This window comes from Mya arenaria, chromosome 12, assembly GCF_026914265.1.
Source record: "Mya arenaria isolate MELC-2E11 chromosome 12, ASM2691426v1".
Taxonomy (NCBI): domain Eukaryota; kingdom Metazoa; phylum Mollusca; class Bivalvia; order Myida; family Myidae; genus Mya; species Mya arenaria.
In genome coordinates this window covers 64,965,257-64,981,487 of record NC_069133.1, presented here as the reverse complement: position 1 = coordinate 64,981,487, position 16,231 = coordinate 64,965,257, and the positions used below count along the sequence as shown (strand labels likewise).

Genomic DNA, 16,231 nt, shown 5'->3' with positions numbered 1-16,231 from the left:
AACATAAAAATATATTGTATTCAATTTAAATAAACCATTTTCCTTCATTATCTTACATGATATAATATTATGTTTGTAAGTTCATATACGTGACATGTTTATACATATAACTATATGTATTACGACGATGTACTCTTGTATAAGCCGAATAAACTGTCTGTTCTGTTCTGTACTGTGTTAGGAAAACATGTTTAGCACTTCATCTAAAACCTGGTGAATATCATTTCCAGATTCCTTTCTTAAACTCTCATTTTCATTGTACTCGATGGTGATTTGTTTGCTATCGCAAAGGGATCTTGTTTCACCATTTTCGTAGAGGAATGTGTCAGACGCCGATGAGTTTTGGGATACAGAAGTGCTCTTCTTTTCCAATACTTCAAGCGAACCTGAATTGTTCTAAAAGTTTACAGACTTAAGATGCGTTGCATAAGATTATATTTAACTTCAGTTGATAGATATATCAGCATTTACAATAGGCAAAAGAAACCGCACTCGTTTGAAAAACTGGGGGTATACTAGCTGTTATTTTTCACTGCTGCACCGTAGGAATCTCTTTCTATAAGAGCGCTCGTTGATTTAGGTGTTTGACTTTGTGTAATATATTTTCTGGCAAAGCTTGGGTAATGCAATGGAGTGATTTATTCTTGTCAGAAATAGTCCCCGCCTCCTTTCCATTTAAAGACACCCATCTGATAATATATAACTGTTAATTTCCGTTTCATGAAATTATTTCAGTTTTTGCACTATTCGTTTCTTACTGAAGTACAATTCGTGAGCACCACAGCCTATTCATTGGCACCACAACGTTCGCAAATAAAGATATAAATGTTTTGGCATAACAAAATGGCTCCAATGATTGAACGTCGTGAACATAGTTGTAGCGTTTCTTATCCCATTCGTATATTTAGTATGACGTGGCTAGACAGTGGACTGATCGAACTCGGGAATCCATATAACCACATATCTACCCATTTCTGTCTGATAGATGCCCTGTTGTGTTATTGATTTGCTATTTTTTACATTTCGAATTCTCACGCACAATTTCCGAATACCTATTCAATCAAAAAACTGACGCGTGCTTTGATGTAGCATGCTTACTTGCCTCAGCCTACAAACGGAACAGCAGCAGCAGTAGCAGCAGCAGCAGCAACAACAACAACAACAACAACATAACTACAACAACAATAACAACAACAACAACGTTATGAACATAGACAATAACAAAAAACATCAACAACAACAACAACAACAACACAAACAACAGCAACAACAACAATAACATTAACAACAACAACAACAACAACAACAACAACAACAACAACAACAACAACAACAGCAACAACAATAACAAAAAAACCAAAAAGAACAACAACAACAACAAAAAGCAAACAAACGCACATAAACCCTCTGAAGATAAAATTCAGATATAAAACAAAAATAGAAAAAACAATTTTATAACCTGATTATGATTTCTTCCGATAACAAGGGATACGAGAATGATCTTTATTGTATTATTAACATCCACATATCATTCCTTTTCCAGACATTTCAATTAAATTCAAGATTAACTTCGATGAGACCATGCCATTTCTGTCTCACTGATATGTTAATCTAAATAATATTTCCTTTATAAAATTGGATTCGGTTTTCCCATATGTTTGTTTTACTTATTTTCATCATGCTTTTTTGCTCCGTCTTTGACTACTTATTCTGATGTCAATTTGTATATTGACGTGATGATTCACACTTTCTATTAACCGGAATTTAGTACTCACCCTAGTATTTCAGTGAGCATCCGTGAAATAACATACACATACGCCCCTTCGAATAAACTATTTTAACGTGAAATACGTGAACTAAGATGCACTATTACTCCCAAATAAGATTTAACACATTAATACAGTTGTTTTAATAAACCAAAAACGATGAACAAATGTCGAAAACAATGATGCTTATGAAGGATACCGAGCTTGATTAAATAGAAATGTGCAGAAAACAAGGTATTGCTACCTTATGAGACCATAGTAGATCGCAGTAAATCTTTTAGCATTCACCAATCATTTAATATTTTTGCGGTGTAGTTGGTCAAACAGAAACGGCCGATATAACTAATTTGCCAAGTTGGTTTATTCTTTATTCGTGAATTTTAACACCTCTAATTTAACCATAGAATATGGCTTTAAAGGAACCCATATTAGTCTGAATAATAAATTAACCAATCGACACACACATACACACACACACACGCACACACACACGCACACAGGCACGCACGCACACACACACGCACGCACGCACGCATGCACACATACATATATGGGTACGTATTCATCGGCAAGATGCTAACTATGATAGCCTTATGTATAGATAGCATCGTACAACTTGAGAGTATTTCCTGAAGCGAATTAAAGTAATTTTACTAATTTTGAGAAAATTTAATAATTATCAAGGGAGGGAACTCTTTCTCAGCGCCGAATGTTTAATTGTCTGCCCTTCTTTATTTTGGCGCCTTTCTCACTTGTTCTCTAGTTTTAATCCGGTTCGGACGTGTGTTTTCTTTGTTCGTTGCCAAAAATGGCGCATACTGGGGTTCGTCTCAAAGAAGAAGTATCAAAGCATACTGCAAGCATTCAAGATCAGCTGGTTGGTCTTTAAAGTGAAGAGGTGCGTTTGAAATCAGACTTACAAAAGCTGACGCCAAAGAAACCCTCTCATGATGTTAATTTACGTAACGAACATTTGCGTGAGCGTGCGCGGCTTCAACAGTTTGTTGAAGACCGTCGTCAGTCGGCTGAGACTCGAAGACTGCGTAAAGAGATCGAGGAGCTACGACGCCAACCAATAAAGTATTACAGATTCCTGTCACATGACTGTCCCATTTCACAATGCGACTTTTTCGCCGCTCAACACTCAACGGAAACAATTATCATTACTTCAACTTTGGCACTTGATGCATTTCATATCTTCAATGAAAACCATTACATATCCTTTACGGTTTTACAACATATATGTAGAGAACTTATAAATGTTAAATCTATTGACACTGAACAAACTCTATTTTGTTTCCTTTATAGTTTGCTTTTGGTCTTGGTACCATCACCAAAATTACCACTGTCGGGTCCTGGCTACTAGGATTGTCCCCGCAGTTTCCATTGTATCATTGTTGTAATGCGTGTATTGTATTGTGGACATCGAATATACTCAATGTTCAAAACATGACAGAAATAAGTATCGGATAACGACATTTTATCCTAACATTCTGTAATTAAAGTCGCACATGGCAATACCATGGGTTGACTTAAAGGTGAGAGCTGTCGTGCTGATGGAATGGCAATACCACGGGCTGTCACAAAGGTGAGAGCAGTCGTGTTGATGACATGGCAATACCACGGGCTGTCACAAAGGCGAGAGCAGTCGTGCTGATGGCATGGCAATACCACGGGCTGTCACAAAGGCGAGAGCAGTCGTGTTGATGGCATGGCAATACCACGGGTTGCCACAAAGGCGAGAGCAGTCGTGCTGATAGCATGGCGATACCACGGGTTGCCACAAAGGCGAGAGCAGTCGTGCTGATGGCATGGCAATACCACGGGTTGCCACAAAGGCGAGAACAGTTGTGCTGATGGCATGGCAATACCACGGGTTTCCACAAAGGCGAGAGCAGTCGTGCTGATGGCATGGCAATACCACTGGTTGCCACAAAGGCGAGAGCAGTCGTGTTGATGGCATGGCAATACCACGGGTTGGCACAAAGGCGAGAGCAGTCGTGCTGATGGCATGGTAATACCACGGGCTGTCACAAAGGCGAGAGCAGTCGTGCTGATGGCATGGCAATACCACTGGTTGCCACAATGGCGAGAGCAGTCGTGCTGATGGCATGGCAATACCACGGGTTTTCACAAGGCGAGAGCAGTCGTGCTGATGGCATGGCAATACCACGGGTTGTCACAAAGGCGAGAGCAGTCGTGCTGATGGCATGGCAATACCACTGGTTTCCACAAAGGCGAGAGCAGTCGCGCTGATGGCATGGCAATGCCACGGGTTGTCACAAAGGCGAGAGCAGTCGTTTTGATGGCATGACAATATCAATGGTTGCCTCAAATGCGAGAGCATACGGACATGCTGCATAGTTGAACATTGTTTGATATTGATGCAAGTGCGAGATATCTGTCAGAGCTGTATCAAATGATGATCTGATTTCAATAGTTTCGCTGTTTACCATACACGTGTAATGTGTCAATGTATGTATTCAATTTCTACACGAATAAAAATGCTTATCAATCATTTTGAGGCATTTATAAAACTGACACTATAAAATATAAGAATGGTGACTGCTTTCAAAATGTTCTTAAGTATACATTTAATGTGAACTATTCATTTTCTTGTCGGATTTCGCATTGAAGTGTTTAAGTATGAAATACATGTTTATGATAAACACTGACAAGCCTATATAAGCGTTCTAAGAATTCGTTACACTGTATGTTGTGGCTACTGCCTTAGAGTAAACTAGCAAAAACATTCTGTTTTGTTTTATATTTAAACCGGTTTATGAGCGCTAAGCCTTAGGGCGTTTTTCTTGATACCAAACTAGTATCAATTTTGGTTTCAATTGTTTCGGCAGTATTGAAAGCTGTTTCGAAAGTTTTTCTTAAATAACAAATGCATGATTTTGTGTACAGCTTTAACAACATGGTAAAGCTTCTACGTACATCCATTAGTTCTGAATTTCAAAAGAATTACACCGCAGATGGCCGTTTGCATATTCCAACCAACTGGTGTTCCGACACTCGTGTTGGATGACAAGCACTGTCCGCCACGTTGTTTTTCAAAGAGAGACACTTTTTCGAATGGAACGAACCGACGAAACCGCTTTTGGAGTAGGTTTCGATAGTTTCAAAAAGCAGTTTCATTTTTGTAAAGTAAACGATATAACTTTCATTTCATTTGATTTGAAAGAGTCATCATATAAACCAATAAAAAATAAAATTAGTTTATTACCAACAAAAACACCCTAAGACTTTCAGAAACTGTATATCGGTACGGGCAAGATTAAACCTATCTAGCATCTAATTTAAAAGGTCATTTTCCAGTAAATCTGAGAGCTTTCAGCAGGTAAAGAGTCCAATTTTAAGTTCTTTTCATTTTTATCGGTAATCTAACATTAGATCTGGATTTTTAAATTCTTAACAACATTCCGAATCATAAAAACAATGTTGTATGACCTAGTTAGTATTTAACCATCACATACCATAATTGCAAAACAGGTTAACAACAACATGAGCACTTGTGTCAAGTACATTGAAAACTATTTTCACTCGGAAAAGGTACTTGAAATTGGATGTGTATACGAGTTTGTACACTATAAGTAATACTTGATTGAGTTTTTAAGTTTGTCGAGAAACAAAGTTATACTGTCATTTGACTTTTTATGAGCAAATGTAATCACCGAAAAATGTACTGATTGTTTCAGCGAAATCAAGTTAAAAAACAACAACAAGTGCACAAAAAACTATCGTTTTAGTTATTTGGCTCAAATGCCACGGGACAAAAAGAAAGAGATAAAGAACAAGAATAACGCCACAAACATTTCACTTATTTACACGTTTATTTACAGAACAGAACAGATACAGATATAGGATTTATTTGAATTTAAACATACATCCAACTAGTTCTTACACTGACTATAGTATAGGTATACAAATACATGTAATACAAAACAAAGACAATATAACATGAAAATATATTAAAACAGTAACATTTATGATCAACTTTCTAATTTCGATTACAAAATATTAAGTCCATCAAATAAACACAACTACGGATACAACGTAGTTAAACAAACTATTATTACTATCAAACATATGGTCAATAATACAACATATAAGTAGATGTGTTTTTTAAATGCTTCATTAAGAATCAGATAGGCTTGGGTTTATACAATGAATAACAAAATCACTACGTAAAAGGAAACACGCACACATAAATTATGAGAAAAAATGCGTATACAATATAATTGTCTTTATAAACTAATATAAACCATAAAGTTGTTTTTCCAAATATCTAGTATGACCTAGTATGACCTGGTCAGCGTGATCCTGACCCAGGGCATAGAGTAGCAATTCCCGTGCCAATCCTTGTAGAAGATGCCGTCATGGTGACAAATGTAGGTCTCCTTGGTGGGCCTATCGCCACAGTAGTCATAGTAACGCTGCCCGGTTGGTAGGGCCAAAGTACAGAAATTGTACCACCATCCTGAAAAAGAAAGTTTTGACTATGCATATAAGAATACATATCAGTAGACGTTTAATAAAAATTCCAATGAATTAATCCATGTTACCACCATACATTGATACCTGACGTATTCATTTCAGCATTTAGAAAAGGGCTTAGAAATGTGATCATATTAAAAATGGATACAAAACAACTCAATGTTTTATATACCGGCATGAAGGCTATGGACACATCCGTGCTGGTCAGGTCTGTCCATGGTAGCGAACGGCATCATGTTGTTGTACGAGAGGTCATCCTTGAGCGTTGATCTGTTGTCATAGTGGCCAATGAACAGCTTAAATCGCTGGGACAATGGACCAAGGTCAAACCAGTTGTAAACGACAAACTTCACTTGTCCCGAACAGTCGACCATTGTCATGTTGAGGATATGGTAACCTAAAATAGTTACAGCACCGATGCAAGTTGGTACCAACACACGTTTGAAAACCTTAGTTGATCAAAGGGTATAACATATAGAATAAGAGTTTTGCTCAGATAGATGGTCTTCAATACCATGATGGCAGCGAGAACTATTCTATAGTTAATTATAACTCGGCGCACGCTTACTTATAACCACCCGCTCGCGGAATTGTTTATTAACAATTTACAGCTTAATAAAGTAACTTGGACGCAGAGCACGTGTTGTATTCATTGCGCAATGTCACCAAGTTAGACAAAGCAACGACATTTATCTTGTAGAAGAGAAACAAACTCTTCTTAAATTATTTTATAAGCTTCATTTTTTCACAATTCAGTAATATCAGGTTGTCATTGTGACTGGGTGAGAACGACAAGGGGCACGGAACATCGAGTAACTTTTCTGGCCAAATCATTTACATCAATGTTTCCTTATGATTTCAATATGATTTAATTGACACGGTATGACTTCGTACTACACTACCCACCGTGATCGACGAGTTTCTTCATATTGGACAGCCCATACCAGAAGTCGCCGTGAGGAGGTAGGCCGAAACCTCGAGTATAGTCCGCGAAACTCCTCTTGAAGGATGGGTAACCGTACCATCGCTTCATAACAACAAGGCTAGGAACATTGTCTTCAAACTCACAGTACACCTTCAATGAAAAGAGATAAGATGACATAAATGAAACAGTATGATAGACGTGTAATATGTTTTCATGGACGTGTATGGTTTGTTTAAACATAGTTATGATATTCGACCAATGTCTTTATAGCCACTATGTTATTTGGCCTGGAATAAGAAATAAGAATGAAATTAAAAGTACAGGGACAAGCCCAGTAGCAAAGTATGTAACAACCATTGTTAAGAGGCGCATGTATGGTCTGACATACACTATACGAGAGACCCATAGCGTACTAGAAATAATGAAACATGTTATTTGATGTTAATTTCGATTGTGACATTTTCAATTTTTCTTCATTCGGTTTGAGTTTTTTGTTGTGTTGTGTTACTGGTTTGTGAATGTTTTTTTACACATACTCGTAACGTTAATATATTAACGTCGTATGGATTGGATATTGTACGTTATTGGCCTCAACAAATCTATTTTACTTTTATTGTAAATGTTTCATTTTTTTTAACTTAATTCACTAAACTTATTATGTAATTGAATTTCATTATACGAAGGATATAATTACTCGTATGTAAAGGGTTGGCTGGTTAATTTTAAGTATTATTTGAATTAAGCACACTCACACACACACACACACACACACACACACACGCATGCGCGCGCACGCACGCGCGCGCGCGCACGCACGCACGCACGCACGCACGCACGCACGCACGCACGCACACACACATACACTTACTGTTTGTGTTTCAGTTAGGTTGAGATATACTCTGTAGAGTCCGGATTTCTGATACATTCCTCTTGTCATGACATCGTAGCAATCTGTAGAAGAAATAAACATTTTATTCATGTTAAACTGGTTAAACCTCTAGTGAACTCTTTTATTCACCGATATTTTCAATGGGATAACTTCATCTTTTATTGATAACACTATTTTGGATATAAATGATGCCAGCTTTATCTGTTGTCCATTCGGATCTCCTCGGCCAAGTTTATCGAAAACAACTTTGGATGTATGCCGGTACATCAGTTGAAATAGTTCGTAAATTTCGTGATCAAGCTTGACTTTGTTGATCTAAATTCAAATCGATTGCCAGTGAAGTGTATTTATGCAAGCATAATTAAGATTCCCAAGAGTTGAGTCAGTAAGTTTTACTGCTAAATTGAAGTATTACGCGTTCTACTTGCAGCGGACTTAAACATACCGATTTTTGAGTAGGTAAAGTATGTACATCCGAGGTTGTTTTCTATAAAAAATGGCCGATGAGTTCCGAATGTCTGTTGCCTTGTGGTTTTTTTTATTGTCGAGTGCCTTAATATTACGCACTGATCACTGTGACTTATAGAATCATTGTTGGTAATTTGGCTTGTGGGCTCGGCCCTGTAGTTTCAATTGCGTTAATGTTACTGATATGATACATGCACGTAGTTTTATGGTTTCTTATGGTTCACGCAGTGTGTAGTAATGATTCTATGATGATTCTTTTCTTTATTGTCAGTTTTTTTTATAAAAGGCCCAATTCTTTTTAAATCAAAATAACTTTTTTTCATTTAAAATGAGCATTTAAAACCTAACGATATGAATAGATGATATATAACCGTACATATTCATCTTCTTGAACTGTATGCTCTACAATGCACACGGTCTCCTAATATGAAACAGACCTATTTCGATATCACATTTGTATTTAAACGTATTGTCCGAGAAATTTGACACTTTGACATACCTCTGTATTTTGTAGAATCGTCATCATTCAACAATTCTTTGCCACCAAACGAATGAAAGTCAAGCGTTTCGTCATAGTCTGGCACATCAGCAATGGCTGGAACGTCGCCACGTCCTCCTTCAACCAAGGTGACAGCAACCATACACGCTAGGAAAAATATCGCCCGCATTGTTATCAAGAACCTTGCCTCTTTTAACCTCTTTTAGGATCTAGCTTGACAAGAGCGTGCCCATGAATTGACTTGAATGAACATTGTCACCGCGGTCCCTTATATAACCTCAGATATCAATGTACTCATCAAAGTGGACATATGTATTGTTACTTCGAATAATTTCCCTGTTAAGGATCATGTGAATTGTCTTGAGACTTTTCTTAAATTAGATCCGCTTCATTTGAGTCCTAATTGTTCTGTTTCAAAGAAACTACTAGATCAAAGCTCAAGTAATCCGGAAATCTATTATGCTTTTAAACATGTGATAACATATCTTATTAAAGGCCCTCTTTTGTCAATCGAAAGTTACTTTTGTTGAACCTTATTTTCAGACCCGAATGCAAATATTGCAAATCGGTTGAAATATCCAAACGATTTTTATTAAAGCTTACAGAGAACTTAAATCAATATCAAAATGTTGATTTTGAACTCGCATCGACTTTGAACGGAGTTAACAACTCGAATGGGATGGCAAGTTTTGATCATTTATTGAGCGTTTTAGAGGGTACAAATATAAATCGTTATAGGAAAGTGTCGGCTGAGGCGTCAACAGCGATGCACATAAGTATCAAATTGTTATGAATTTTTATTAAGATGATCTATTTTAAGTCTAGAAGCGTAATCAATTTATGTCATGCCATTGAGTCAAGCGTCTCATGACTTTGATCAAAACACTTTAAATAATTAGCGTGTGATCATGGAAAACCTATACGTTTTCCATAACGCTCAAAAAGTGATAGTCTAGATCATATTATTAAACATTACAGAGTCGTCATTATGTACTGCTCTATCGGACGTACTAAGTGACGGTACTAAACATATTTTAATGCATTAATTCTGATTTATTATAAATATTTTACGGAACGAGTAATGTTCCATCGGAGCACTCTCGCGTATTTTCTCGAACCGTCGCAAAATTTGCGAAACCTTGCGGTTGGTGAAAGAATTATGTATACTATTCTTTCGTCAGAGGTATAGACTAAAGATCAAGATGGGCTACACATGGTCCAAAATATTTTGCGAAATAGTGTGCACAATCTGACCATATTGCCTCTCGTCTTGATGTCAATTTATTAGTCAACGATCTGTAATGATATTTATGCGCCATATAATTTTATAAACAATAAGATTTTTACTAAATATTTTATTTCCAAACCAATCGATACAAGTCATTTACAAAACAGGATATGGTTAACGTATGGTGTACTTACTGATAACATTTCAACATACGAGTACTTACGTCAAGTTATTTCTTGTATCGATCGCATCAAACTTATGTCCTGTTCAGCTTAAGCCATAAGAGGGCTTTTCCTGACTGTCTACGTTCGCATTGTCCATGCCTTGAATGTTTCATTCATGCATATAGCATTCACTAGCCCGAACAACGTATACTTAGAACAATTATTTTTACATAGACTTTGCACTATGCCTGCACAGAGTTGGAATAGCTAACATAAAGATTAAGGGACTAAAAACAATTATTGCATATGCATACATTTATAATGTTTTTCTTTTGTAAGCGAGCAACAGGCAAACATCATTTTACCAGGTGAAACCTTTGGTAAGACAAAGCCAAATATCTGTCATCATTACAGTGAAAGATGGAATCTCCGGATGATTTAAATGTGCGCTACGCGACAGCAATATTGCCTTTGACAGTGACGTTTGGACTGTTTGCAGTAATAGGCGTGGCCGGGAACATCATTGTTCTTTTGGTCTTCTCCCTTGGACGGGCTTACCGCCACAATAACTTTAGAGTGTTTGTCTTATGTTTAGGGACAATAGACCTCCTCACAAGTGCTTTCTTAATACCTGCTGAGATGGCAAAACACAGAAACTATTTCAGTTTTGAAAGCCTGGCATTGTGTAAAACGAAATGCCTCTTCAATGTCTGGGCAGGGTGCGCAGCGGCGCTCTCGTTGTTGGTTATTTCTATTGACCGCTACAGAAAGGTTTGCCGCCCCTTCAAGAAGCAGATCACGCCACCACTTGCTATGAAACTTTGTGTGTTCCTCTCATTCTTTTTATCCATCATTTTGTCCGTTCCAGGAGCCGTTATGTGTGGAATTAAGGAAACCAAGAAAGAAAACATCTATGGAAATATGACAACTGTGTACTTGTGTGAGACTGAAGAGAAATATGAAAAGCATATCTTGAGGTCAATTTACAAACTGACATTCATAGTTTTGCTAGTAGGAGTGTCAGTCGCTTGCATCATTATGTACATATTGATCGGAAAACAGATCTACGCACATTGGGGGACCATGCCGGTGTCCTTCCGTAAAGATTCCACCAAAGAATATAACTCGGATTACTCCTCGGATACATTTGGACATCTTAAATCTGCAGGCAGCTCTGGCAAAGCGAGTGACCAGGTGGAAAAAGCCAGTACTGATACAAAAAGCTCAGATTTGGATCCTCCACCAAGTCCAATAGTGAGGAATCCCCTGACTCGTTCAGAGAGCAATGGAAGTGCAAGAAAAAGTCGACCGCCACTGGTAAAACAAGCTACAATTGAAGAGAATGGCCAGGAAAAGGCTCAGAAAAAGTTGATAAAGCAATTAAGCACCATAAGCGATGAAGCAGCTGCGCGTCGTCGAAAGATGAGTCGGAATACTTCAGGGTTCGGGATTCGCCGTTTCCCATACAAAACTCTGATATGGTTCATTCTTACTCTTGTGTTTATTATTACATACATCATGTATATTGTGTTGGCAACGAAGGTTCCAGGCCTTATAAAAATGGAGCCGACTTCGTTTGCAATTTTTCAGTCCTTCTTTAGACTGTATTTCTTGAACAATATAATCAATCCGATCGTGTATGCAGCTTTAGACAAAAACTTTCGAGATGCGTGCAGAACAATTGGACCTAGACTGAAGGCTAGATTTCGCGAATGCTGTTAGATTAACCACTATATCAGAGCCAGTGTTAATATGGGTCAACTATTGTTGTTTAATCCATTTAATGAAATATATATGACTGCAAATATTTCATTTATGCATCTGCAAGCATATCTGATTTGTATTTACAATGATTGTTGCTTGAGCACCAATCGCTTGCATTTTATACATTGTAAATATCACGATAGATAGTATCATCATGTGACATAATGTCTACTGAAATAGTTTTTTTGTCGATGACACTGTGAGTTAATGACTTGTTTAAATGTGCTGTCTTTAAATATGCTTTATTATTAATCAGTTTGTCTTCTATTCTGTAAAGCGAGTACGTTGTAGTTTTATAGCAAACCATAAAATATCTGAATATAAAGGATTTATTTTGTATTTGCGTGTTATAACTTAGAGGTAAGATAACCAGCGAGTACATGAAAATAAACAGTTAAAACATAAGCAAAGCCATTAGCCAATGCTAATAATGTTATTACAGACATATCCGAGGAAAATGCGACAAATAAAAAGAAAAAAATCACTTAAAGAAAAGTGTTAAGCATGCTAATACTACACACATAGAGATTAGAAACAAAGTGTTAAATAACTTCTAAGCATGTTCTATAAGACATTTACACATACAAGTATACAACACTACCCAAACAAAACAACATACAATTGAAAGCAGTCTTAAAACAAAAAAAAGCGATTTGAAAATGAAGACAAAGAACTTGTAATTTATAAAACTATGTACAGTGTTATTAAAAACAACATATAAAACATTTGCATTTTTATCCTGACCAGGTGTTGATTAGTCTTTTGAACTTTATAAAATTGTTTACTTGTCTAAATTCATTTTTTTCCGTTGCTGGGCAGCCTAATAACGAAATGAGTACTGAACGTAACACAATAAATTAACGGAAATTTAGATTATCTTTATAGAACAAATTTTCCAATGGCTAGTCATGATTTATGCTTTCTGACATAACAAAAATACAATTTGGGCCGGGTTACGTTTAGTGACGCTGCCATAGATAGATACTGTCTTTCACTTAACAAACCTATGAATATTATTTTGGTTGCATCAATACGCTATACTCGTGTCTACATATCGTAAAAGCTTCAGTGCGTTTCGTTAACGTCTAAGAAATTGAGAGCACGTTTCCCCTCGTATAGAGTCTGTTACAAATTCACGCATATCAATACGACGCATACAGCCATTATGAAAGGAATGTTAATATAATTTAAATTGGACAATTTTGACAAACCCACGATAAACACGAATCTGAAAGAAGATCACTATAAATTCAATGTATGGAAACAGCTGTCTCAGTTTGATTGAAACTGTCTATTGAATGTGCAACACTAGATATATACAACTAGCACCGCCTAAGACGGTACTTCATTTTAATGAAGCAAGACACATGATCAATGATCCCGGACTATATGTTTTATAATGTTTTTCGTACTACACTTTTCCTATTCAATTAGAGAAATACGAAATTTTTAAGACTGATCGATTTGTCACTGTAAAGATTATGACCTGGAATATTTTACATTCGTTGTCTTCAGTAGTAAATTGATCCGGATATACATTCAATATCATATAATATATACAAAGTCTCATCATTGTAGAAATAGCCTTTAAATCATATTTAATATCGATGGAATTACGCATCTTTATAAATACATGTCCAATTTTGGTGGGCATCTTTGACACAATGTTGAGCTTAGTAAGGTCCAAAATGCTCTGTTGTTCTGAGTGCTTCAGATCGCATTCACTTATAACTGTTCTTAATATTACGTCGGAAATAACCCAAATCTGCATCTGGAGAAACTGTTAAAATGCAAGACGAAATAACATGAGAACATGATGATAGATAGTAAGACTGATAATAGGTTTATTGTACTGTATTGACCATTTCATCATGGCTAACCCGATTTTGGTCTAGAGCTACAAAATATTGCTTAATTTAATTTTTAAAGTGAAAAGCATACATGGCCTACAAGGTCTACTCAATATTCATACTCACGCCGTCACGTATGATCTTTCGATTGCCTCCTTTATTCTAGGATTTTGTGAGTAGGATCGATCTTGTCCCACTAGTGAAATGATTTCTTGAGGCGTTATTCGGAAGGAATATGACGTAGATGGTCTGACTTACCGCCTATTTGTCCACGACGGGAACGCGAATAACAACGATACACGACTGTTTATCTGTCACGACCACGACCCCGATTTTAACGACAAAAGTACAAGTTTCAACAAAACAAGTTAAACAAGTCATACCATCGTTGCCGTAATAGACCCGTGCTAGGCCATTCGACTGGCGAAATAAATCGTTACGTGAATGTGTGTTGTAGAGTTTAATAGTCATTACCAATCGTACTTCCTTTGTAAAAGATAATGGCAATAATCTTGGTCATTCATTTTCTTACTGTCAAGATTTGTGTAAACAATCAGTCATTGATTGATACAATCTTGGTGAAACGTAGCAAATCGCAGACACATTTTTTGATGGTTTTAGAATAATCTTGATCATTTTGTCAAACTTCAGAGAGGTACAAGCAAACTAGTAAATATGATCTGGAATATTTCACATTTGTCGACTCAGTAGTAAATTGATAAGGATTCTTTGCCATTAAATAGTACAAATTATAACAAATAAAATACCTGTTGTCGAATATTGCTACGCTTCCAACACAGTTTTATACGATGCTTAACGCTTTTGCTACGGCTGACATGCGACTCCAGTTTGATCTACTACGATAAATATATTAGAGACCCAACACTTAACGATCAACTACGGTAATTTGTACGATCCATACTGTTATCTGCACGGCTGTACAAACACGACACGCTTGTAGTTGTTACTTCTAAGATAATGTCTGATTCATAAAGCTGCCAAGGGATCCAAAAAGCGCATTGAAATCTTGCAATATCTGGACGTATGTTCGTACGCTACGTTACTCATATAACAATGCCGTAATGAACCGCACAGGTGACGTCAATAATCGCCGAGTAGTTGTTATTTATCGTGAACTGTTGGACTATTAAAGACAATTGTCGTGATAGATCGCACCTATGATAAAACGTTGGACAGCTTATGAAACAGTACTATATGCGTAGCTTAATGTGAAATGCTCCTTTTCAAAACTGTGTTCTAATATAATGCCACAATCCTTAACGTATTCCTAGTTAGAAACTTTGTTGTTTATGAGTAGATATGAATATTATATAAATAAGTAAATACTGATTAAATAACATGATATCAATGTCGAAATCGCTTTCAATATGCAAAGTAGCATACTTATTTTGTTTTATTTCATTGAAAACACGCATATTTATAAAACACGTGCATATTGAACTTCGTATGGTCCAAAATGCCCTGATGCTATATTAAATGATATGTGTAAAATACAATCAATATCGATATTTTTCAATTCTGATGTCATAGCACAGCCAGTAAATACGTTTTAAATAATTCCATCGTCATTGGATATTTTGGCAGTCGTCTTGGGCGGTATTTTGAACAATATTTTCGTAATTGTAGTTTGAATACTAAGACGTTTATTTTGGATTTAAAGCAATATCATTATAGTTAATTTCTGACAAACAATCAACGCAAATAGAGAAGTTCATAAGATTTTTATTTTTGTATTTAAACAGAAAAATAATTGTAGATCTTATGACGTTGACGTGTCGAAAGTATGTGATGAAGCTTTAAATACACCCCAGATAATATACTGTATTCTCCAATTTGAATAAAAGCACTGAAAGTCCTGATAGACTGGGGCAGTGATATAGTAGGTGTCAAAACTGATTTTTGATGAAGCAAAGAATGCAATCTGGTAAACCCGTCTTTAAATAAACACACAAAAAAACGTAAATAAATACACCCAAGACTAGCTCAATTTGACAGTATGCGCCTGGTTTTCCAGTTTAACTTTCTGTGATCCTCGAGACTTTGCGTCTGCAATTTTAAGCATTTTGGCCCAAATGCAATTCTTTCAGGTTTTCTTCTGAACATGGCATTTTAAGTACCAAATGGTGCAGTACTTCACATCTTTGCACACATTTC

General features: G+C 36.4%; 2 protein-coding genes across 2 annotated transcripts; one reads left to right on the top strand and one right to left on the bottom strand.

Annotated features, from left to right (window-relative positions):
* Window positions 1-5,582: 5,582 nt before the first annotated feature.
* Window positions 5,583-9,299, bottom strand: LOC128210338 (fibrinogen-like protein 1). Its single transcript, XM_052914625.1, has 5 exons — window positions 9,051-9,299; window positions 8,063-8,145; window positions 7,176-7,344; window positions 6,442-6,666; window positions 5,583-6,252 (listed from the first exon to the last, which is right to left on the bottom strand). Exons 1-5 carry the CDS (start codon window positions 9,217-9,219, stop codon window positions 6,071-6,073), a joined length of 828 nt encoding a protein of 275 aa, XP_052770585.1. The 5' UTR covers window positions 9,220-9,299; the 3' UTR covers window positions 5,583-6,070.
* Window positions 9,300-10,608: 1,309 nt separating this feature from the next.
* LOC128210260 (cholecystokinin receptor type A-like) lies at window positions 10,609-12,545 on the top strand. The gene has a single exon (XM_052914484.1). It carries the CDS (start codon window positions 10,863-10,865, stop codon window positions 12,162-12,164), a length of 1,302 nt encoding a protein of 433 aa, XP_052770444.1. The 5' UTR covers window positions 10,609-10,862; the 3' UTR covers window positions 12,165-12,545.
* The last annotated feature ends 3,686 nt before the right edge of the window (window positions 12,546-16,231 follow it).

Excerpts from the sequence above, each read along its gene's own strand:
- LOC128210338 (XM_052914625.1), bottom strand. The coding sequence starts at position 9,219 with ATGCGGGCGATATTTTTCCTAGCGTGTATGGTTGCTGTCACCTTGGTT. Across the intron at positions 8,146-9,050 it reads CGATTCTACAAAATACAGAG|ATTGCTACGATGTCATGACA; the intron begins GTATGTCAAAGT and ends TTTCTTCTACAG. Across the intron at positions 7,345-8,062 it reads ACCTAACTGAAACACAAACA|GTGTACTGTGAGTTTGAAGA; the intron begins GTAAGTGTATGT and ends TTTTCATTGAAG.
- LOC128210260 (XM_052914484.1), top strand. The coding sequence starts at position 10,863 with ATGGAATCTCCGGATGATTTAAATGTGCGCTACGCGACAGCAATATTG.